The sequence below is a fragment of the Microcebus murinus genome, chromosome 32 (assembly GCF_040939455.1).
Source record: "Microcebus murinus isolate Inina chromosome 32, M.murinus_Inina_mat1.0, whole genome shotgun sequence".
In the NCBI taxonomy this organism is placed as follows: Eukaryota; Metazoa; Chordata; class Mammalia; order Primates; family Cheirogaleidae; genus Microcebus; species Microcebus murinus.
This window is the reverse complement of record NC_134135.1, coordinates 2,671,433-2,691,845: the sequence shown is the minus strand read 5'-3', so window position 1 is coordinate 2,691,845 and position 20,413 is coordinate 2,671,433. Positions and strand designations below refer to the sequence as shown.

Genomic DNA, 20,413 nt, shown 5'->3' with positions numbered 1-20,413 from the left:
TCCCATAAATTGTCAGGGCGGTTGCCGGAAAACGTCTCCTGGGAACTGGAGTCCAGGTGGTGTCCTGAGCCAGTGTGGCTCCCGGGCTGGGGCAGGAGCACATCCCAATGGGACTCAGTGGCCTAAGTGCCTCCCGTTGGCTTCTCACCCACAGACACAGGTGTCCTTGTGCAACACTTTATTGGGAAAGATTTACACATTCTGACCTGCCTTAGGCCAAGGGATGACAGAGGGTGACAGGAACACTGGGGCCCTGAGGTGGCTCAGACAGCAGCGGCCTGCTCATCTGTACCTCAGTTTCCCCTTTATGAAATGGGAAGGTTATGTTCCTTTCCCAGCCTGAAATACTGGTTTGATGAGTTAAAAGTAGAGTGAAATACACAAGAAAGAGGTTCCCTTCTTTGGACTGTGGATCCAAAGAAAGGGAATTTGCCCAAGAAACCACATTGTCCGTCAGTCCCTGCTGCTCTGGGCAAGTGCAGTGCTCTCTGGACACCCGGAAGCTGGAGCAGGGACAGGGCAAGACTCCTGTCTGGACAATACCTTGATTTTATAGGAGGGAAAGCGGCTGCCAGAGGTCCCAGGGCACAGGGCCAGGAGACAGGGGATTTAGCTGACGAAAGGGAATCCTCTCCAGGACCTGAACCAGATTAAGGGCTCTTTCTGGGAAAGGACACAGCAGCCTGGTTCACAGAATTCCCAGGCAAAAGCTTGGTGGCTGGAAAAGCTGGCAGAGGGAGCCTGGTGGCAGCTTACTCCTCCCGGAGCTTTTCTGGGGCAAGGCTGGTGGCCTGGGACGCTGTCTTCCGCCGGCTGGGGCTGCCCCCGCCCAAAGCCAGCCCCAGCCCCAGGACTGCCAGAGCCAGGAGGTGGATGCAGAAGTAGATGGAGGCCCAGTACCGAAGAGTGTCACCCATGGACAGGAGCACAAAGCCCATGCACATGTAGTCATAGGCGCGCATCTTCAGGAACCAGTGCACCCAGTCCCAGGCCTTCTGGCCCCCAGGGCTCAGCCGCCCCCGCAGGGCTGACTCCAACCGGCCCTCCGCGGCCAGGCACAGCGGGATGGTCAGGAAGCTCAGGTAGTAGCCGGGGTGGAGGCCGTGCCAGTAGGCGCTCAGCAGCATGGTCCAGGCGCTCCTGGGAGAGGGGGCTGGGAGTCAGGATCCCGGAGTACAAGTCCCCACTGCCCCCACCCCTCCTCCCTCGCACCCAGGGGTCCTCTTTCCTAGCTCCAGAAAGCAAAGGAGGCTTTGGGCCTCTGTTTCCTTCAGGGACCCAGCAGGTCCGAACTCGCATCCAGACCCCAGCAATCCTAACCAATGCCCTCTCCTTTAAAGATCTAACATCTTGGCCAGGCGCGGTGGTGTGCACCTGTAGTCCCCGCTACTCAGGAGGCTGAGGCAGGAGGATCACTTCAGCCAAGGAGTTTGAGGTTGCTGAGAGCTAGGCTGACGCCACTGCACTCTAGCCTGGGCGACAGAGTGAGACTCTGTCTCAGGAAAGAAAAAAAAAAGATCTAACATTTTATGTTCCATTGCCTCAGGGTCAAGAGGTCCAATTCCTTAGCCCTGTGGTTCTCAAAGTATGGTCCTGGGTCCCGCATCAGCATCACCTGCAGACTTGTGGGAACTATGAATTCTTGGTCCCCACTTCAACCCTGGGGGTAGGGCCCACAGGAAACCTTCCATGTAACAGTCCTGCACACTAATGTTTGAGAACCGCTGGCCTGTGAATATCCAGAAAGTCCCTGGTGTGTGGTCCTCCCTTATTCTGGGGCCCAGGAGTTGTTCCTCTCCCCTCAAGGCCCAGAGCCATTTTTCCTCACTTTTTTTTTTTTTTTTTCCAGACTGAGTGTCACTCTGTTGCCTGGGCGTCAGCCTAGCTCACAGCAACCTTAAACTCCTGGGCTCAAGCGATCCTCCTGCCTCAGCCTCCCGGGTAGCTGGGACTACAGGCATGTGCCACCATGCCCAGCTAATTTTTTCTATATATTTTTAATTGACCAATTCATTTCTTTCTATTTTTAGTAGAGACGGGGGCTTGCTCTTGCTCAGGCTGGTCTCGAACCCCTGAGCTCAAGCAATCCTCCTGCTTCGGCCTCCCAAAGTACTAGGATTACAGGTGTGAGCCACCGGGCCCAGCCTGTCTTTCCTCACTCTTGAAGACCCAGAAAGCCAATGGGCCCTGCCTCTCTCAGCAAACCAGGAGTCCCCAGCTGCTCAGTTCTCTGTAAAACCCAGGTCCTGCCTTCCTTTGAGAGCTCAGGATTTTGGAAGCCTGTCTGCCTACCTTCTTCAGGGACCAGGAGTCTCTGTTCCTCCTTTTCAGGAACCCAGCTCATCCCCTCCCACCACCACTTTCCCTCAGGACCCCAGAACCCGAGTTCCTGGCCTCTTCTTCCTTTAGGGATCCAGGAGCACAATTCCTGACTCACGTAGACTCAGAAATCTCCAGCCACGGTCCTCGCCTCCTTTGTGGACTCAGAGGTTTGGTCCCCTCCCCTTTTGGACCCAGAAGTCTAATTCCTTAGCCCAGAAGACTCACAGACTCAGGCTCTGATCCTTCTTCCATAAAGGACACAGAAATCATTCTCCAATTGTGTATCTAGCAGCGGCTTTGCCGTGGACTGCGACCTTAGGGGGTTCTTTCCTGCCTGTGAGCACTGACTTGTCCCTCTGGCACACTTGGGTGCTTGAAGTACAAAAATAACCCAGTGATAGAATAGTGCTGACTGTCCTATCTATGGGGTGTAAGGCAAACAGAAAGGGTGAATCCTGTGCATCCTAGAATGTTTAGAATCCTCCATGGGCTCCACGCACAAGATGCCAGTAGCATCTCCCATTCATGACAAAAAATGTCTCTAGGCATTGCCACATGTCCCCTGGAGGTGCAGCACAAATGCCCCTAAGTTGACAACCACTGGTCTGAGCACTGGTGTGCCCTGGGCTTTGACCTACCCTCAGGCCTAGAGCTTTAAGTATCACCTATACCGAATGCCGCTCAAGTGTCCACTTCTAACACCAACCTTTCCCGTAAGTGCCAGAAGCACGTAATTAACTGCCTATCCAATAACCTGCGCTGGAAATCTAATAGTCACCTCAGAGTTAATGAAGCTAAACCCAAGTCTCGCTTCCTCATCCTACCCGTTCCCTAAACTTACTCCTACCGGGTCTTCCCCTTCTCAGGAGATGGCTCTCCCATGCCCTTAGTCACCGACACCCACGCCAGGGAGGAGGGTGTCATTTCTTCTTTCGCATGCCCCACATCCAGTCCACACAAGCCCTGACTCTTCCTTTCAAATTCGTCTATTTCTGGACCACTGTTCCCGACTGCAGGACTCCATCACCTCTCACCTGGACAGCCCAAGGCCTCCGAATTTGTCTCCTAGGTTTACCTCCTATTCCCCTTCTCACCTCTGTTCCGTTCTCCACACAAGGCCAGAGTGGATCTTTAAATGATCAATCAGGTCACGAACCCAGGTAGTCTAGCTCCAGAGCTGTCACCATAAACTCTTCATTATAAAGATGTCTTATGACATATCCTCACTTCATCTGGTGCCTCGGGAAAGTCTGAGTGACACTCAGTAAGTTATTTAACCTCTCTGAGGCTCAATCTCCTCACTTTTGGCGTGGGGATGGGAAGAGTCCCTACTTCTAAAGGCAGTAAAGATAACAATGTCTGGTACAGAGTCTGCACTCAAAAAATAAGAATGAAAAATAATAAAAGCTAATATATAGCAAGTACTCTTCTATCAGGGCTCACACTACGTACATTCCACACTTTATCTTGTTTAATCCTCCTATGTAACTATGAAACAGGTAATAAATAGCATTATCTCCATTTAACAGTTGAGGAAACCAAGAGGTAAAGTAACTCATCAAGATTTCTCAGTAACCCACAGGACCAAGATTCCAGAAAGTATGGCTACCTGGACTCAGTTGAGGCTGACTTTACAGTAGTAAAAACTAAGGCCGAGAGAGGAAAACAATTTACCCCCATGTAATGTCTTTAACTGGGGGCTGGGCAAAAATAGGCTCAATAAACTACAGCTCCCATGAGCCTTAGGAGCAGAAGCCCAGCCAGAGAAGCTACAGGCTGCCCCTGAGGGCTGCTGGGAGTTGCAGTTCTGGGCTGTCCTCCAAGGCAGGGCAAAGTGCACTCACCTTAGGACATAGGAACGGAAAGGTGCGTTCTTGTAGATGTACTGCGCCAGCCACCACTGCACTGTCATGTTCCAGTACCGCATGCCATCCCGCACCCGCACGCAGAAATCTGTGCTGTAGCAGTCGATGTTGCGGATGGTCTCATAGTCGTACTCCAGGGAAGCCGCCTTCTCGGGACTGGGGGAGTGGAGGATGAGGGTGGGGGACAGACATGCAGCTCAGCCCGGCCCTGTCCCCATGCCTGCTACTGTCCCAGCCCCGGATGCTAAGCAGGGTATTCTGGCCAGGCAATGGCGCTCTGGCTGTCAAGACTTGCTAGGGCCACAGGGGAGGATAACCCAGAGGGAGCCCTTGGTGGAGGAAAGTGGGTGAGTCAGGGGGCACAGTTCACCAAAAATGGGGTTCTTTCTCTTGGTAATGGGGCCTGCCACAGCCACAAAAAGCGTTGAGGGGCTTGAGGGGCAATGCTTGCTAAGCTATAAGTCCGTTAGCAACCAAGCTCAAACTATTCAGAGAAACCTCCAAGGATGGTCCCTTCTAAATTGTTGGACACTGAGGTTGCTAGGGAAGTATCATCCCTAACAACAAGGTGGGTCATGGTTGCTAGGGAGATGTTCTAGGCCCAAGTAAGGTCTCAATGATCTCTGTTGCTAAGGAAAAGGCATTCCTTAGCAATAAGGCCTACGATGTTTAGACAGGTTTCCAGAAAGGGCCTTTTTTTCCTGGTCCCTGTGATTGTTGGAGAAGTGTCACCTCTAGCAATACAGTGGCTCCCAGGTCATGAGTGCCAGTAGCCCCAGCAGTGGGGAATGTCTCCGGCCCACACAAACCCTTGGTGGCCTCTGATGATAGGAGGGAAACTATCCTTTAGAGAGCGGGGGCAGCTAGATTTAGAAAAGCCTTCAATTCCTGCTTGGCTTTTCAGGGGATGTTCTGTCTCTAGCAGCTGGAGGTCAACCCATGGTTATCAGGGCAGTGATCATAAATTTACATGGGGGTATCATGATCCCCACAACAAAATGGCAGTTTGTAACTGCTAGGGGATGGCACAACCCTAGCAAGTAGTTCATAATTCTCATGAAAGGGCTGCTCCTCCAGCCCCAGCCCCAGCCGGAGCCCGAGCCCCAGGTGGAAGGCTCAGTATGGTCACCAGTCCATTCCCAGTTGCTAGGGCTCCCAGCTCTGTATCAGCAACAGAGAGCTGATACTTCCTCAGCAAGAGAAGAGTCCATAGTTACTAGCAGTGTGACTACCTAGCACTAAAGGTGCTGGGGTCAGGGGAGGATCACTGGCAATAGGGTTAATTCATAGTTGCCAGGAGGAAGGTCAGCTTCCTTAGCAACAGTAGGATATTACCTGCAGTTGCTAGGCATGGTGTCCCCACTGGGCTAGCACAGGGCTGCTACATGAAGACATCTCATCAGGGTGCTGTTTCCATAGCAACAAAGAGTAAGACTTCTGGCAAGAAGCCAATCATTGTTGCTAGGGACCTGGGTTCCCTAGCAAAGAGGGGCAGTTCAGTTGCTAGGGAACTGTGTCCTAGCAACACAGGGTGACCCACCACTACCAAAGGATGGCATTCTGAGCAACCAGGAACAATCCAGCTCTTGGGGTGACACTTCCACGACAACAGAGGGGCAGCACATGGTTGCTAGGATACCACCTTCCTTTTCTTAGGGATGGAGGGCAATTCACCATACTGAAAGGTGACAAGCGCTAGCAACAGGGGTACTGTTTCCCTACAGATAGGGGAAGGCAGGCCATGGTTACCAAGGAGCAAGGCTCCGAGGCTCCGCTAACAACAGGTGGTGGCCCTGCCTCTGTTCCCGCTCTCCTCCCTGCTAGGGGCAGAGCCAGCCCTTGGTGGTGGGGCCAGCTGGGTCTTGGGAAGCCTCCCTCCCGCCGCCTGACCTGCTGGGGGGTGGGCATTGGAGGGTGGGGCCGCCCCCGGCCCGGGCTTTGGCGGCCACGGGGTAGGCCCCAAAGCCGGCGGCAATGCAGCCGCACTCTGCGGCAATCCATGCCACGTAGAAGCGCATGCGGAAGGCGAAGAAGACGGGGATCATGTAGAAGAGGCGGGCGGGCAGCGGGCGGGCGTAGAAGGCGTCCTCGCGCACGGCCTCCAGCGGGAAGAGGTGGGAGGACAGCAGGAACAGCAGGCCGAAGAGCGGGGCCGGCCAGGCGCGCCGCAGCAGGGGCCGCAGGCTGGGCACTGCCCCGGGGAAGGGCTGTTCCAGCCAGTCCAGGTAGGTGCGGTAGCGGAAGAACGGGCCTGTAGGGGTGGGGAGGCAGGGCAGGAGGTCAGACCGGGCAGGTGGGCAGAGCTCAAGCCTGGAGGAGGAAGAGGAGCAGAGGAGGGCCAGAGACGGGATGAGGAGACCAAGATTGGAGGGGACAGAGACCCAGAGAGTTGGGAACTCGGAACCAGAGATATGGGAGGACAAGGGACTTGGAGAGAAAGAGTCAGACAGAAAATTACATAGAGAGGGACAAAGAAAATGCGGAAGACTAAGACAGTCAGATGGGGACAGACAGATAAGACCCACAGACGTGAAGGTGACCTGGATGTAAACAAGTCAGGGAAAGTAGAGCAGTGATTTTGCAGAGGGAGTGGGTGAGAAGAAACCAGAGGGCAGCAGGGTCTGCAGGCGCCAAGGAGGACTTGGGGTTTTGTTCCAAGTGCACCAGGAAGCCACTGCAGGCTTCTCCAACAGGCAGTGCTAGGATATGATGTACCTTTTCACAGGTCCCTCTGGCTGCTGAGTGGGGGGCCTGGACTTGAGAGGTACAAAAATGGAAAAGAGGAGCAGATCCAGTGTTGGCCTGGCCTAGCGGGGAGCAGTGGCACTGACAGAAGGGATTGGTGCTAAAACTCTTGTATGTTCATAAAAGACCACATGTTGCATGATTCCATCTATAAGACATGTCTGAGACAGGCAAATCTGCAGAGACAGAAAGTCAATTAGTGGTTTCCCAGGATGGACGGAGGTTTGGGGGACTCTGGTTGTTGGGTTTCTTTTTGGGGTGATGAAATTGTTCTGCAAACAGCTACGTAGTGGTGATGGTTGCACAACTTTGTGGATATGTTACAAACCAGTGAGTCCTATGCTTTAAGTGGATGAATATGTAAATTAGAGCTCCCTAAAGCTATTATGAAAAAGAAAACCTGAGCTGGGAGTGAGCACATGCTTGTAGTCCCAGCTACTCAGGAGGCTGAGGAGAGATGATTGCTTGAGCCCAGGAATTCAGGAGCAGTTTGGGCAACACAATGAGACCCCATTTCAAATATAATCAAGAAATAAAGAAAACGAAAACTTTCTATGAGGTAAACGTTAATGAAAAATATTGTCTTAAACTAAAAGTGGATCCTAAGCTGTATTTGTTCTCTGGGCAGCAAAAACATTAGGTTTACATAGGCCTGTCTCCTAGATCTCTTCCGTGTGCTCCAATAAGCTACAAGGGGAAAAAATCATTTAGGCTGCGAACAGTCGCTCTCTATGCTGCCGAAGCTCTGGCCCAGCAGGAGGGTCAGATGTAGACCCAGACACAGGCGCTCACCCTCGGGCAGTAGATGGGAGGTAGCAGGGCAGGGTGCAAACACAGAACAGACACAAAACTCAGGGCAGGGGGGGGGACAGAGGGCGACAGAGACTTGGAGAGGCAGAGCTGGTGGGGCAGGCCCACTCACCTGTCATGATTCCCACGTAACAGTAGCTATAGCTGAGCGTCTCCATCAAGGAGGGGACGTCCGGCAGCAGTCCCAGGGTGGGCCCCTTGCTGAAGCCTGAGGCCATTTCCTTCCTCTGGGCCAGGTGTAGGTCCTGCACTTCACTGGCCAGGCTCACCAGCTGGGAGGAAGGGGGTGGGCGGAGGATCATCCAGACCCTGGGCTCTTCCTCACACTGGTCTCCCTTAAGCTCCCACCCTCCGCATCTAAGATCCTGGGCACCTGCAGCTCTGAGCCGTGTGGGTGTCATGCCTCTAGCTGGGGAGTGCTCCCCAGGGCTCAGTCCTGGGCCCTCCTCTCCTTTCCCTGTTCCATTCTTACGTGTTCTTATGTAACCTCATAGCTTTAGAAACTGTCCCATGCTGATGACTCCCAAACTCTACCCTGGCCTGGACCTCTCTCCCCCGCCCAGGCCTATTGCCATTCATACTTGGATGTCTCGGGGCACCTCAGATTTAACACACCCAAAATGGAACACAACAGTACCCACTCCCCAAAGTGCATATTCTTCTAGTTTCTCCCCTCAAAGAAAAGGCCACCACCATCCAATCAATCACTCAGGCCAAAAACCTCCCTCACTCCCCAAATCCAATCCCTTTTCTTTAGTCTGTTCCCTTCTTTCCACCTCCACTACGAGCCCTGAGTGTGTCTACCTGTCCCTCTGGGTCCTCTCTACTCTCTTTCCCACCTGGACCCCAGGCTGCCCTGGATGGGTTCAGTCAATATAGAGCCCTCGCTGGGGATGGAGGAGGGCAGGAGAGTGAGGGCAGGGTTTTCATTCCCTTGTGAGATGGCTTTGGGGTGGCCATCACCTTTGATAGGTTGTTTCAAGGTGACTGGTTCTACACAGCCCTGTTTCCTTCCAGGTTCCTCTTCTCTTTCCCCCGGACCCAGGGTTGGTAACCCTGCTGCTGCTAGTCCAGGGTTCTTGCACTAACCCTTCTTGCTACTCTACATTCTGCTCACACTGTGGCAAACAAACGCTCCTTGAATCATCCTAAATGTGGCGCTTCCTGTTGGAACTCCGACCTACCTGATATCAAGCTGCCACCATTTGTCACCTGGTCTTGGATAAAGGGATCCACCTCATCCCACCTTGCCCTGTTCCGCTTCAGTTCTCCTCACTATCCAGAATGAATCTTTTTAAACATGTAAAACTGACCACATCACCTCTTTTGGCAACAAACCCAGAAAAACCTCTCTTCTAGTGAATCTTGGTTCCCCACAGGAAGAAGTCCAAACTTCTCCCTGTGGTCAGCCAGGACCCTGTGGTTTGGGCTCTTTGCTCTCTGCAGAAAGCCCATGTGGCAGGCACGGCCTGTGGCACTCAGCCTGCTCCCTTCCACACATGCTAGTCCCTACATCCCTGAGACGTTATTGCTCTAACCTGTACCTCAGCCAACCTACTCCTGTCCCCCTTGAGCTGAGAACAAAGAGTGCTGGAGAGGCCTGGCTCACTGCAGTTCCCTGAGGAGTTGCTGGAGCCCAGCACACAGTAGGAATTCATGACTTTGTAGCTCTGGGGAGGGGCCTGGGAGTCTGTTTACACCCATCTTCCCAGGTGATTAGGAGCCAGATGTAGGTGTCCTACTTTTGTGCCCTTAACCAAGTACTTTATCCCCAGAGCTGGTTTTCCTTCTGTGCAAACTGGCTGGCTACAGAGACACAAGGAGAGCATGTTGGTAAAGCACCCAGCTCAGCCTCTGGCACACTGCAAACAGCAAATGGCATCTACTGTTGTTACTTGGGCTATTTCTTCACCCCAGAAAGAAATGACAGGTGAGCACCTGCCCAGGGGCAAGTGAGTGGTAAACCCTATTCCCAGGACAGGGGGAGAGGTGAAGTCCTACCCCCAGGGCATATGGGAGATAAAACTAACCCCCCCCCCCAGCACCTGGGAGGAAGAGGTGAAGTAGGGGATGTGGTTAACTGGTCCACAGGGAGGCTGTATGGGAGAAGCAAGCCCCGAGTCTGACCTTCAGTGTCAGCAGCAGCTGGACGGCATTGGTGAAGGGCGTGGGAGTGGGCAGGCCCAGCAGGCTGAGGGCTCGGAAGAACAGGAGATAGGAGAAGGTCCAGGCTAGAGCCAGGGCGTGGCAGGAGCTGGGCAAAGGCAAGAGGCACGCGGTGCTGGAAGCAGAGGCCTCAGCCCTGGCTTCCCCCTTCCCCAGAGCCTAGCCACAAATCCTCCCCCATCTCTCCCCTTCAGAGACAGAAATGGGAGGGCACAGAGAGGACTGAAGTGTGGGAGGTAGGGACTGAAGCCTATGATTGAAACAGCTGAGAAGAGGCAAAGCCACATAGAAACACATAGCAACAGGGAAGAGAAGAGAATGAGGAGGGGTTAAGAGAAACTTCACAGTAAAAACCCGTCAATCCTCCACTATTTTTTTTTTTTTCTCAAGATGCAGAGCTCAAGATGAGAGTGAGGGATATGAATGAGCATGAATGGTGGCAGGGCCAGCAGACAAATACCATCCTCCTCTCTCCATGACATGAACGTAGAGGACTGGGACAAACACGCAGGGACAAGATGCAGAACGAGGCAGGGGAGGAAGGAAAACAGATGAAACGAATGACACAGAGAAACAAACTGATAAACCAGAGACTCCCAGAGACTGAAGCAGAAGCTGAAAAATACCCAAAGAGGAAACAGGTTGCTTCTTCCTCTCCCCCTACTCCCCCTCTCCTCCCTCCACCACGTCCTCACCAGGGCTGGGCCTGAATGAGGGCCCAGGTCCCCAGGATGGTGACCAGGGAATGCAAAGTGTGGGGGCCGCAGGTGAACAAGGTGAGCCCCAGGCCCACAGCTGCTGCCCCCCATCTCTTCAGCCCAGGTCCTGCAGGAAGAAGGGACAGCATAAGCCTGGAATCTTCCAAAGGGGCCCCCGCCCACGCTCCCACCCCCTTATTTTCCACTGGGGAGGGAACCTGACTCACCGGCCTTCTTAAAGAGGAAGCCGATGGGGATGGAGATAAGAAGAACCACTAGATATGTCCATTCTTCAGGCGACATGGTCTGGGGGAGGGGCAGAGGTGCGTAGTGAGAACCCAGGGATCCAGGCCTCCTGCCTCCTACCGATTCAGGATCACAGCCCCCTAAACTCCAGGTTTTGAGGATTCTGTAGTCCCTAGGAATCCGGACCTCCAGTCCCTTCCTCCTTCCAGAATAGAGGAATCCATTCGTAGTCCCTCTCCTTAGAGAATCCAGGCAGAGGCCTCTCTAGCCCTCTTCTCCTTTGAGAACCCAGGAAGCCAGATCTCCCAGCCCCCAGACCCCTCCTTTGCGGACGCAGAAATCAAAGCTACTCCCCCGGCCCCCGTTGAGGACCCAGATATCAACACACACCTTCTCTGAGAACCCAGAAACAAGCCCCCTCCTGGACCCTTCCTCTCTGCGAGCCCAGGAATCCAGGTCTTCCAGCTCCCTCCTCTTCGAGGATCCAGGAACCTAGACCCCCTCTGGTGATCCCCTTGCCCCTTCCTCTTTTAGAACCAGGTATCCTGACCCCTTAGCCCTCCGAGAGCACTCAGAGGAGCTCGGGCCTCCAGCCTCCCGCTCTTTCGGGGCTCCAGACCCGTCTCTTACTTAGAACCTGGAGGGCAGACCCCCGCCCTCGTCTTCTCAGGACCCGGCCCGGCCCCAGCCGGCTGCGCGCACCGCAGCGCGGACCCGATCCCGCCCCCGGCAAAGCCACAGGCGGTTACGCCACTCAGATCGTCCGGCCGCGCCGCCGGGGCCATCCCCGCACCCCGTCAGCCCTCCGCCCGCAGCGACCCGCCACTGACCCGCCTCGTCCCCCGGGCGCCCCCACCCCGGCCCACCTGAGACGCCGCCGGGCGGCAGGCGGCAGAGCAGTCCCAGCCCGCGGGCCGCCGCGGCTCCGACCACGCCTCCCCCGCCCAGCTCGCCCCCGCGCCGCCTGCTCTTTCGCTGGGCCGGCCGGGCCGTGCCGATCCGGCCGGGAGGCGGCCACTGGCAGGCTCCGGGCCGGGTAGGGAAGGAGCCCAGGAGCGGGCGCCGGAGAGCACGAGGCGGCGCCTGGACCCAGGCCGGGATCTACCCAGCCGGGGTTCTGAGCCGCGAGTACGTGAGGGGGCGGGGCTTCGGGCTCGGCAGGAGGAGGGGCCAGAAGCTTTGGGCCGGGAGGGGAACTGCACAGGCCCGGGAGAGGAGGCGGGGCCTGGAGCAGAGCGTTCGGGATGAGGCGGGACCTCCGTTCGGGTTCTTTCGGGCACAATCGGGAGCCTGCGCTCACCGCTTGGAGGCGGGGCCACAGGCTCCGACTTACTTCAGAGATAGTCGAGTACTTAAGGTCACTGTTAGGGTGTGGGTGGGGCCACAAGCTTCGGTTTCCTTCGGAGATAGTCGTGTATAAATGACGCTAGTATGATAGACAAAGCCATCAGCATCGCCAGATATTGAGCCTGCTTTTCGTGGGGCGGGCGGGGGAAGGCGGGGCCACAGACTCGGGCAACTCGAAGGAGGAGGTGATCACTAAGGGGCGGGGCGAAAGCGGGCTGACCTAAAGAAGGCGGGCCGGGGGCGGGGCCAGGTAATGAGCCTCAAGATCCCAAGTTCAGGAGCAGAAGCGGCGCAGGTAGGCGCGCTACGGCGGGCGGGGCCGAGGCGTCCCACTGCGCGGGGCGTGAGGGAGGAGGCGCTACGCCCCTGCAAGGGCGTATCCCAGACTTCCCGCCACGCTGAGGTGGCGGGATGACGAAGTCAACTCTGGGGGTCTGCAAGTCGCGGGGTGGAGGAAGCAGCGGGTGGCTCCGCCTCGACTGTGAGTTGGTGTTTACGAGGTGCCTGGCTGGTTCTGTCGGAGGACTGTGGGACATTCTGAAGGGAGGCAGGGACGCGGACTGAGCGCTCCCAAGTAGGGTGAGCCCACCCCAGCGGAGAACAGACGGCGGGTGCCCAGGGGGCGGGGCCTCCGGCTTGGGGTTCGGTTGTGGGGCGGGAACTCCCAACTGGGGCGCGCTGCGGACCGGAGGGGCGTGGCCACAGGCTGCGGGATTGCCGGGAGCCGACGATGCCCGAACCCTGAGCCGCCTGCGCTCGCCCGGGAGGGGCGGGGCTTCGAATTCGGCTGAGCCGAGAACGCCCGAACGGCGAACCGTCTGCACTCGGGAGGGGCGGGGCTCCGTACTGCGGGATTCTCTCTCTGAACGAGAGAGAGAACCAGGCCCGAACGCTGAACCTCGGTGGTGTGGGAAGGGGAGGAGCCAAGCTCCGAGTGTCCGAAAGAGGGTGTGGCTGGCCAGCGCCTTGGCCTCCAGAACTCCCGACCTTTGGCGGGAACACCCGAAGCGAGGCGACACTGTGCAACAGGCCGGTGCCAAAATGGACCTTTGTAAGGGGCATGGCGCCGCGCTTGCGGAAGTTTCTTTCTGACCCTCATAGGCGCGATGGCAGGTAGGGCCGTGTTGGTACAGAGTGCGATGCCGACCGGGGGTCCAATGGCTGAACGGGGCTCGGTAGCTCCGCGAGAGGCGGGACCCGGTCTCCCGCGGCCCCGGGCCTGGTGGCTTCGTCCGGGGGCGGAGCTTGTCGCTCAGGGGGCGGGGCTTCCCGGGGACCCCGGAGGCGGTGGGAGCGCTGGGGCCGCAGGCTGCGCGCAGCTGTTTCGGTGACCGCTTTGCCCCCTGGCTCCCGCAGGATGCTGGTGGTGGAAGTGGCAAACGGCCGCTCCCTGGTGTGGGGGGCCGAGGCGGTGCAGGCTCTTCGGGAGCGCCTGGGAGTGGGGGGCCGCACGGTGGGCGCCCTGCCCCGCGGGCCCCGCCAGAACTCGCGCCTGGGCCTCCCGCTGCTGCTGATGCCTGAAGAGGCGCGGCTTTTGGCCGAGATTGGTGCGGTGACTCTGGTCAGCGTCCCGCGCCCGGATCCCCGCCACCACAGCCTGGTAAGGTGGCGGGGGAGATCGAACTCCTGGGTCCTGTGGGAGCAGGGGCTGGGAGCCTGGGACTTCGCGTGCCCGAGGTGGGAGGGGTCCGGGACTCAGGATTCCCGGTTTCCTAGGGAACCATAAGCTTGGGTCCTGAAGTTGCAGCTGAATTTACTTCTCAGGCTCTGGCATCCTTTAAGCGCCAGCAAGAGCAAAGCTTCCAGGAGCAAAGTGCCTTGGCAGCTGAGGCACGTGAGACCCGTCGTCAGGAGCTCCTGGAGAAGATTACAGAGGGCCAGGCTGCCAAGAAGCAGAAGCTAGAGCAGGATTCAGGGACCAGCGGGAGCCAGGAGGCCGGTGGGAGCCAAGCTGCCGAAGAGAGTGAGACCAGTGATGGCCAGACTTCTGGAGAGCAGGAGGAAGCAGGTGAGGGTAGGAGTTGGAGTCCAGGGACTAGGGGAAGGTGGGAAGAGATCTTTTGGGAATTTTGGTGAAAATCTAGGGCCTGGGCCTCCCGGGGGGTGGAAAGACCTTACCCTTTTTATTTACCAAACTCTTCTCTGCACCTTCCCCAGCCCCCTCCTCTTCCCAACCGGGATCTTCAAATGGGGTGACCCCCTTGCCCAGATCTGCTCTACTTGTCCAGCTGGCCACTGCCAGGCCTCGACCTGTTAAGGCTAGGCCCCTGGACTGGCGTGTCCAGTCCAAAGACTGGCCCCATGCTGGCCGCCCTGCTCACGAGCTGCGCTATAGCATCTACAGAGACCTGTGGGAGCGAGGCTTCTTCCTCAGTGCGGCTGGCAAATTCGGGGGTGACTTCTTGGTCTATCCTGGTGAGTTTGCATTGGGGACTATTGGTTGCTGTGCCTTTCCTCACAAACCCCAACGTATTCTGCATTTTTTTTTTTTTTTGGTGTCACTTTCCCTTAGCCTCTGAGATCCATAGAAGGACAAGAAACATTTGGGAGCCCCTGAGCTCATTTGGAGAGCAGTTTAGTAACTTTTATTTAACACTTCCTTTGATCCAAAGGTTCACTTAGAAATAGTTAGACATGTGTACAAACCTACAGGAATATTCATTGCCAAATTTCCACAGTATTGAAATAGAAAAATTGGTAAACAGCCAAAATAATTCTTAATACATGAGCAGTTAGATGTCAGAGAAACATAGCATTAGTTACCAGATCGATGTAGGTCTATGTATGTTTATAAAAAATATGACCAAAGGGGGAAAAAAGAAAAAGTGTTGGACAATGTGTATAGTAAGAAGTAAATTATATTTTTGTATGGATATGCAGATATATGCATATTTATTAATAATTAGCTTTCAAAATTGTGGCTGTAGTGAAAGAATGGGAGAAGATGCAAATTAATACAGCTGTTACGGAAAATGATACGGAGGTTCCTCAAAAAATTAAAAATAGGCAGATGTAGTGGCTCACACTTGTAATCCCAGCACTTTGGGAGGCCAAGGTGGGAGGATTGCTTGAGGCCAGGAGTTTGAGACCAGCCTGGGCAACATAGACCCTGTCTCTACAAGAAGTAAAAGAAATTAGCTGGGCATGGTAGTGCAGGCCTGTAGTCCCAGCTACTCAAGAGGCTGAGGCAGAAGGATCACTTGAGCTCAGGAATTTGAGTCTGTGGTAAGCTGGGATCATGCCACTACACTCCAGCCTGGGTGATGGAGTAAGACCCTGTCTGGGGGGAAAAAATTAAAAATAGAGCTACCATATGATCTAGCAATCCCACGTCTGGGTATATATTCAAAGGAAATGAAATCAGAGATATCTGAACTCCCATGTTCATTACAGTGTTAATCACAATAGCCAAGATATGGAATCAATCTAAGTGTCCATACTGTCTTCCATAATGAGTGTACTAATTTTTATATCTTTTCCTATTCTTTCTTTAGAGGCATAATTCACAGTTTTTAAGGCTAATTAAATATCTATGTATTTGCATGTTCATATAAAAATATTTACTTATTGTATATGTTTTCTACCACCTGTTCTTTTTTCCCCCTTGGTCATATTTTGATGGATGAATGGATAAAGAAAATGTGATACATATACACAGTGGAATACTTTCAACCTTAAAGAAGGAAATATTATCATTTGCAATGACATAGTTGATCCTGGAAGACATTGTATACTATTAAGTGAAATAAGCCAGGCATGGAAAGACAAATACCACATGATCTAACTTATATGTGGAATCTAAAAAAGTCAAACTCATAGAAGCAGAGAGTAGAATGATGGTTACCAGGGGCTGGAGCTTGGAGGGAGGATTGGGGAGTTGTTGATCAAAGGATACAACATTTTGGTTAGATAGGAGAAATAAGTTTAAGAGAGACATGGTGACTAGAGTTAATAACAACATATTTATACTTAGAAATTGCTAAGAGTAAATTTTAAGAGTTCTCATCACAAAAAATAAGTATATGAGGTAATACATGTGTTAATTAGCTTGATTTAACTATTTTGCTATGATACTTTTTGTTTGTTTGTTTTTTTCTTTTTTGAGACAGAGTCTTGCTCTGTTGCCCAGGCTAGAGTGCCGTGGTGTCAGCCTAGCTCACAGCAACCTCATACTCTTGGGCTCAAGGCATCCTTCTGCCTCAGCCTACCTAGTAGCTGGGACTGCTGGCACGTGCCACCACGCCTAGCTAATTTTTTCTATTTTTAGTTGCTCAGTTAAGTTTTTTTTCTATTTTTAGTAGAGACGGGGGTCTTGCTCTTCCTTAGTCTGGTCTCGAACTCCTGACCTCAAGTCATCCTCCTGCCTTGGCCTCTCAGAATCCTAGGATTACAGGCATGAACCACTTGACCTGGCCATGATACATATTTTAAAACATGTTGTATGTGATAAATATTTACAGTGTTTATTTGCTAGTTTAAAAAGAGAATGAAAAGAACTTTAAATAAAACGGAGTACTAAGTAAATTAAGAGAATCCTGTCAAGCAAGTAGAAAAAGACAAACACTAGCCCAGTACAATGGGTATTATCTTTGGGAGGGAATTTGCATTAGGAATAGGTAAAAAGGACTTTTGTTGAATCACATAAATTTTGAATTTTTACTAGGAGTGTAACTAAAAGGTTAAAAAAATGTATACAAAATTACCTTTCTTGTTCCCCCTAAATGTGGAAAGATGGAACCACCTATTAAGTAGTAAGATTTTAGGTATGCACTAAGGACTCTCTCCTAAATCTTATGCAGATGAGCAGAGAGCCATGGTCTGTTTAATCTCAGGAAGATTTAGAAACATCAGAGAGATTCAAACCTTTGCCCTTTTAGATTTACATGACCTGTTACTTAACCTTCAGTCTTCTCTATCATGCTCTACTCTGGTTCCCAGGCTACTTCATCAGATTCATCTAATCCAGGGGCAAACTACAGCCCCAGGTCAAATCTGGCCCACCCACCAACTGGTTTTGTAACTGAAGTTTCATTGGAACACAGCCCTGCTTGTTCATTTACATATAGCTGTGGCTGCTAACCACTACAGTGGCAGAGTTGAGTATTTGCAACATGGCCCACAAAACTGAAAATATTTATTATCTGGCCCTTTTTGTAAAAAAAAAAATTTTGATCCTTCATTCCATCTATTTATTGCTCTATCCTATTGTAAAATCTGTTCTTATTCCTTATAGTCCATTAGTCAGTTCTCAGTGGATGTTTACATGATACCCTCTTGAGTTCCTCATGGCTTTGACTGATTTTGTGATCCTGGTTCTTAGGCCACGACAATGACATATTCTGTTATTTATTTGTTTTTATTTGTTTTTATTTTTTATTTTTTTGAGACAGAGTCTCCCTTTGTTGCCCAGGCTAGAGTGAGTGCCGTGGTGTCAGCCTAGCTCACAGCAACCTGAAACTCCTGGGCTCAAGCAATCCTACTGCCTCAGCCTCCCGAGTAGCTGGGACTACAGGCATGCGCCACCATGCCCGGCTAATTTTTTCTATATATATTAGTTAGCCAATTAATTTCTTTCTATTTATTCTTAGAATAAATAGATATGTTTATTAGATATATATTAGATATATTTATTAGATATAATAGATATATCTATTATCTTAGAAAGATAATAGATAAATAGATTAAATTAATTTCTTTCTATTTATAGTAGAGATTAATTTCTTTCTATTTATAGTCTCGCTCTTGCTCAGGCTGGTTTCGAACTCCTGACCTCGAGCAATCCACCTGCCTCGGCCTCCCGGATTGCTAAGATTACAGGCATGAGCCACCATGCCTGGCCTATTTATTTGTTTTTAAAATGAGATTATGCTGAACAGGTGTGAAGGCTTGCTCCTCCCCTCCCATATTTCCCCCCTCAACGTGTCATTTAATCTAAGTTGTATAGCATTCAGTCTTACGGATGTACCATAAAGTTAACCAGTCTGTGGTTTCGTTGTCTCCATTTGTTTACAATTATAAATGATAACAAAGCAAGCATCTTTGTAGGTATATTTCAGTGCCAGTATACTAGAAGTAGAATAGCTGGATCCAAGGGTATCTGTTTTAAAGTATCCATGGTGATTGCTAAAATGATCTCACGTCTCCTGATGGAAGTTCCAATGCCTTCCAGCCCTCTGCCGACGGGAACTGCTACAGTGTCTCTCTCCCTCACTCAGGTGACCCGCTCCGCTTCCACGCCCACTACATCGCTCAGTGCTGGGCTCCTGAGGACCCGATCCCACTCCAGGACCTGGTCTCTGCTGGCCGCCTTGGAACGAGCGTCAGAAAGACCCTGCTCCTCTGTTCCCCACAGCCTGATGGTAAGGTGGTCTACACCTCGCTGCAGTGGGCCAGCCTGCAGTGAACTCCAGAGACCTGGGGGATATGGCTGTGTCTGCAATAATAGTCTTTCTAGATGTTCCCAAGCTCATCTCCGCGTGGGAGGCTAGAACACCTTCTTACCTCTCTCTACGGTTAGTTTTTGATATCCAGGTTTTTGAACACTACATCCTTTTTATGTTCCTCCCTGTTTCAAAGCATTTACTGGCTTTGTTGTTTTTGTAGTTACCTATTTCCACACTGTGAGCTTCTTGAGAATGAGGACTGGGTTTGATTCATTGCTGTTTTCTACAGGGCTTAGGTCCCAGGAGATTTCAATAAACTTGTTGAGTAAATGTTGACTGTGTGATTTAAATTCTTAACGACAATCTTGGGAAGGGTGGATGTTTTCATCTGCATGTACAGATGAGAAAAAGGCATAGAAGGATGGGAAATGACTTGCCCACAGTCAGCTAGTAAGTAGCAGGGCTAGGCCTTACAACCTGTTTTCTGACTCTTAAGTCTGAGCTCTTCCCACTGCACTAAACTTCCTTTTGAAAAGATTTCTACATTTCAGATGCATATAGAGGTTATAAATAAAAATATATCAATGAAGGAAAGGAAGAAGTAAGTGTTGTAATTTTCAGGACAGGAGTTCAGAGCATGGGGAGAGTGTTAGGAAGGATACTGGGGGCTTCTGGAATACATTGTTCTTTTTCATGGCCTGGGTATGGTGGAGGATTTTTGTTTTTCAGAGACAGTGTCTTGCTGTGTTGCCCAGGCTGGTCTTGAACTCCTGGCCTCAAGCAATCCTTCCACCTTGGCCTCCCAAAGTACTGAGATTACAGGTGTGAGCTACTGCACCTGGCTGAGAAACTTTTTGATACTGTATATTTATATTTTAGACTCTGTTTTTGTATATGTTATAATCCACAATTTTTACAAAAAAATTCCATGCATTTAAAAAGCAAACCATTTACCCACCTTTTTGCTTAAGAAATTACTAGAACAAAGAAACAATGGTGACATAGCACACCTTATATTTTCCTGGTTAGAGCCGGAACCCATACTATTAAGTGAACTTTCCCAAGAATGGAAAAACAAGCACCACATATACTCACCAGCAAATTGGTATTAACTGAACAGCACCTAAGAGGTCACATAGGTACTACAGTAATAGGGTATTGGGCAGGTGGGTGAGGGGAGGGGGGGCGGGTATATACATATATAATGAGTGAGATGTGCACCATCTGGGGCATGGTCATGATGGAGACTCAGACTTGTGGGGGGAGGGGGGGAAATGGGCATTTATTGAAACCTTAAAATCTGTACCCCCATAATATGCCGAAATTAAAAAAAAAAATTACTAGAACATTACCAGTGTTCCAATATTTACACATTTATCTTAACAATATATAGTTTTGTTTTGGGACATATATTTCATTAATGTAATACATTCACACAGTAAAAATTCTGGGGCTGAAAGTCTCTATTTCTTTGTTTTTTTTTGAGACAGAGTCTTGCTCTGTTGCCCAGGCTAGAGTGCCGTGGCATCAGCCTAGCTCACAGCAACCTCAAACTCCTGGGCTCAAGCGATCCTACTGCCTCAGCCTCCCGAGTAGCTGGGACTACAGGCATGCGCCACCATGCCCGACTAAATTTTTTTTTTAAACATACATATTTTTAGTTGTCCAGCTAATTTCTATTTTTTTTTTTTTTTTCAGTAGAGATGGGGGTCTCGCTCTTGTTCTGGCTGGTCTTGAACTGAGCTCAAACGATCTGCCCACCTTGGCCTCCTAGAGTGCTATTATAGGCATGACCTACCACGCCCAGCCTCTATTTCTTCAGTTTCTTCCC

General features: G+C 51.8%; 2 protein-coding genes across 6 annotated transcripts; one reads left to right on the top strand and one right to left on the bottom strand.

Annotated features, from left to right (window-relative positions):
• Window positions 1-163: 163 nt before the first annotated feature.
• On the bottom strand, window positions 164-12,001 carry MBOAT7 (membrane bound acylglycerophosphatidylinositol O-acyltransferase MBOAT7). 2 transcript variants are annotated; one of them, XM_012770825.3, is made up of 8 exons: window positions 11,719-12,001; window positions 10,834-10,912; window positions 10,604-10,733; window positions 9,870-9,996; window positions 7,855-8,014; window positions 6,078-6,438; window positions 4,167-4,343; window positions 164-1,140 (listed from the first exon to the last, which is right to left on the bottom strand). In XM_012770825.3, the coding sequence occupies exons 2-8, from the start codon at window positions 10,907-10,909 to the stop codon at window positions 753-755; spliced, it is 1,419 nt and encodes a 472-aa protein (XP_012626279.1). In that variant the 5' UTR covers window positions 10,910-10,912; window positions 11,719-12,001; the 3' UTR covers window positions 164-752. The 2 variants fall into 2 exon arrangements, with proteins under 2 accessions (XP_012626279.1, XP_075855120.1); XM_075999005.1 differs by lacking the exon at window positions 11,719-12,001 and adding an exon at window positions 11,243-11,375.
• Window positions 12,002-12,395: 394 nt separating this feature from the next.
• Window positions 12,396-18,912, top strand: TSEN34 (tRNA splicing endonuclease subunit 34). 4 transcript variants are annotated; one of them, XM_012770830.3, is made up of 5 exons: window positions 12,396-12,494; window positions 13,556-13,799; window positions 13,964-14,207; window positions 14,357-14,614; window positions 18,415-18,912. In XM_012770830.3, the coding sequence occupies exons 2-5, from the start codon at window positions 13,557-13,559 to the stop codon at window positions 18,600-18,602; spliced, it is 933 nt and encodes a 310-aa protein (XP_012626284.1). In that variant the 5' UTR covers window positions 12,396-12,494; window position 13,556; the 3' UTR covers window positions 18,603-18,912. The 4 variants fall into 4 exon arrangements, with proteins under 4 accessions (XP_012626284.1, XP_012626285.1, XP_012626283.1 ...); XM_012770831.2 differs by lacking the exon at window positions 12,396-12,494 and adding an exon at window positions 12,532-12,680; XM_012770829.3 differs by lacking the exon at window positions 12,396-12,494 and adding an exon at window positions 12,532-12,778.
• The last annotated feature ends 1,501 nt before the right edge of the window (window positions 18,913-20,413 follow it).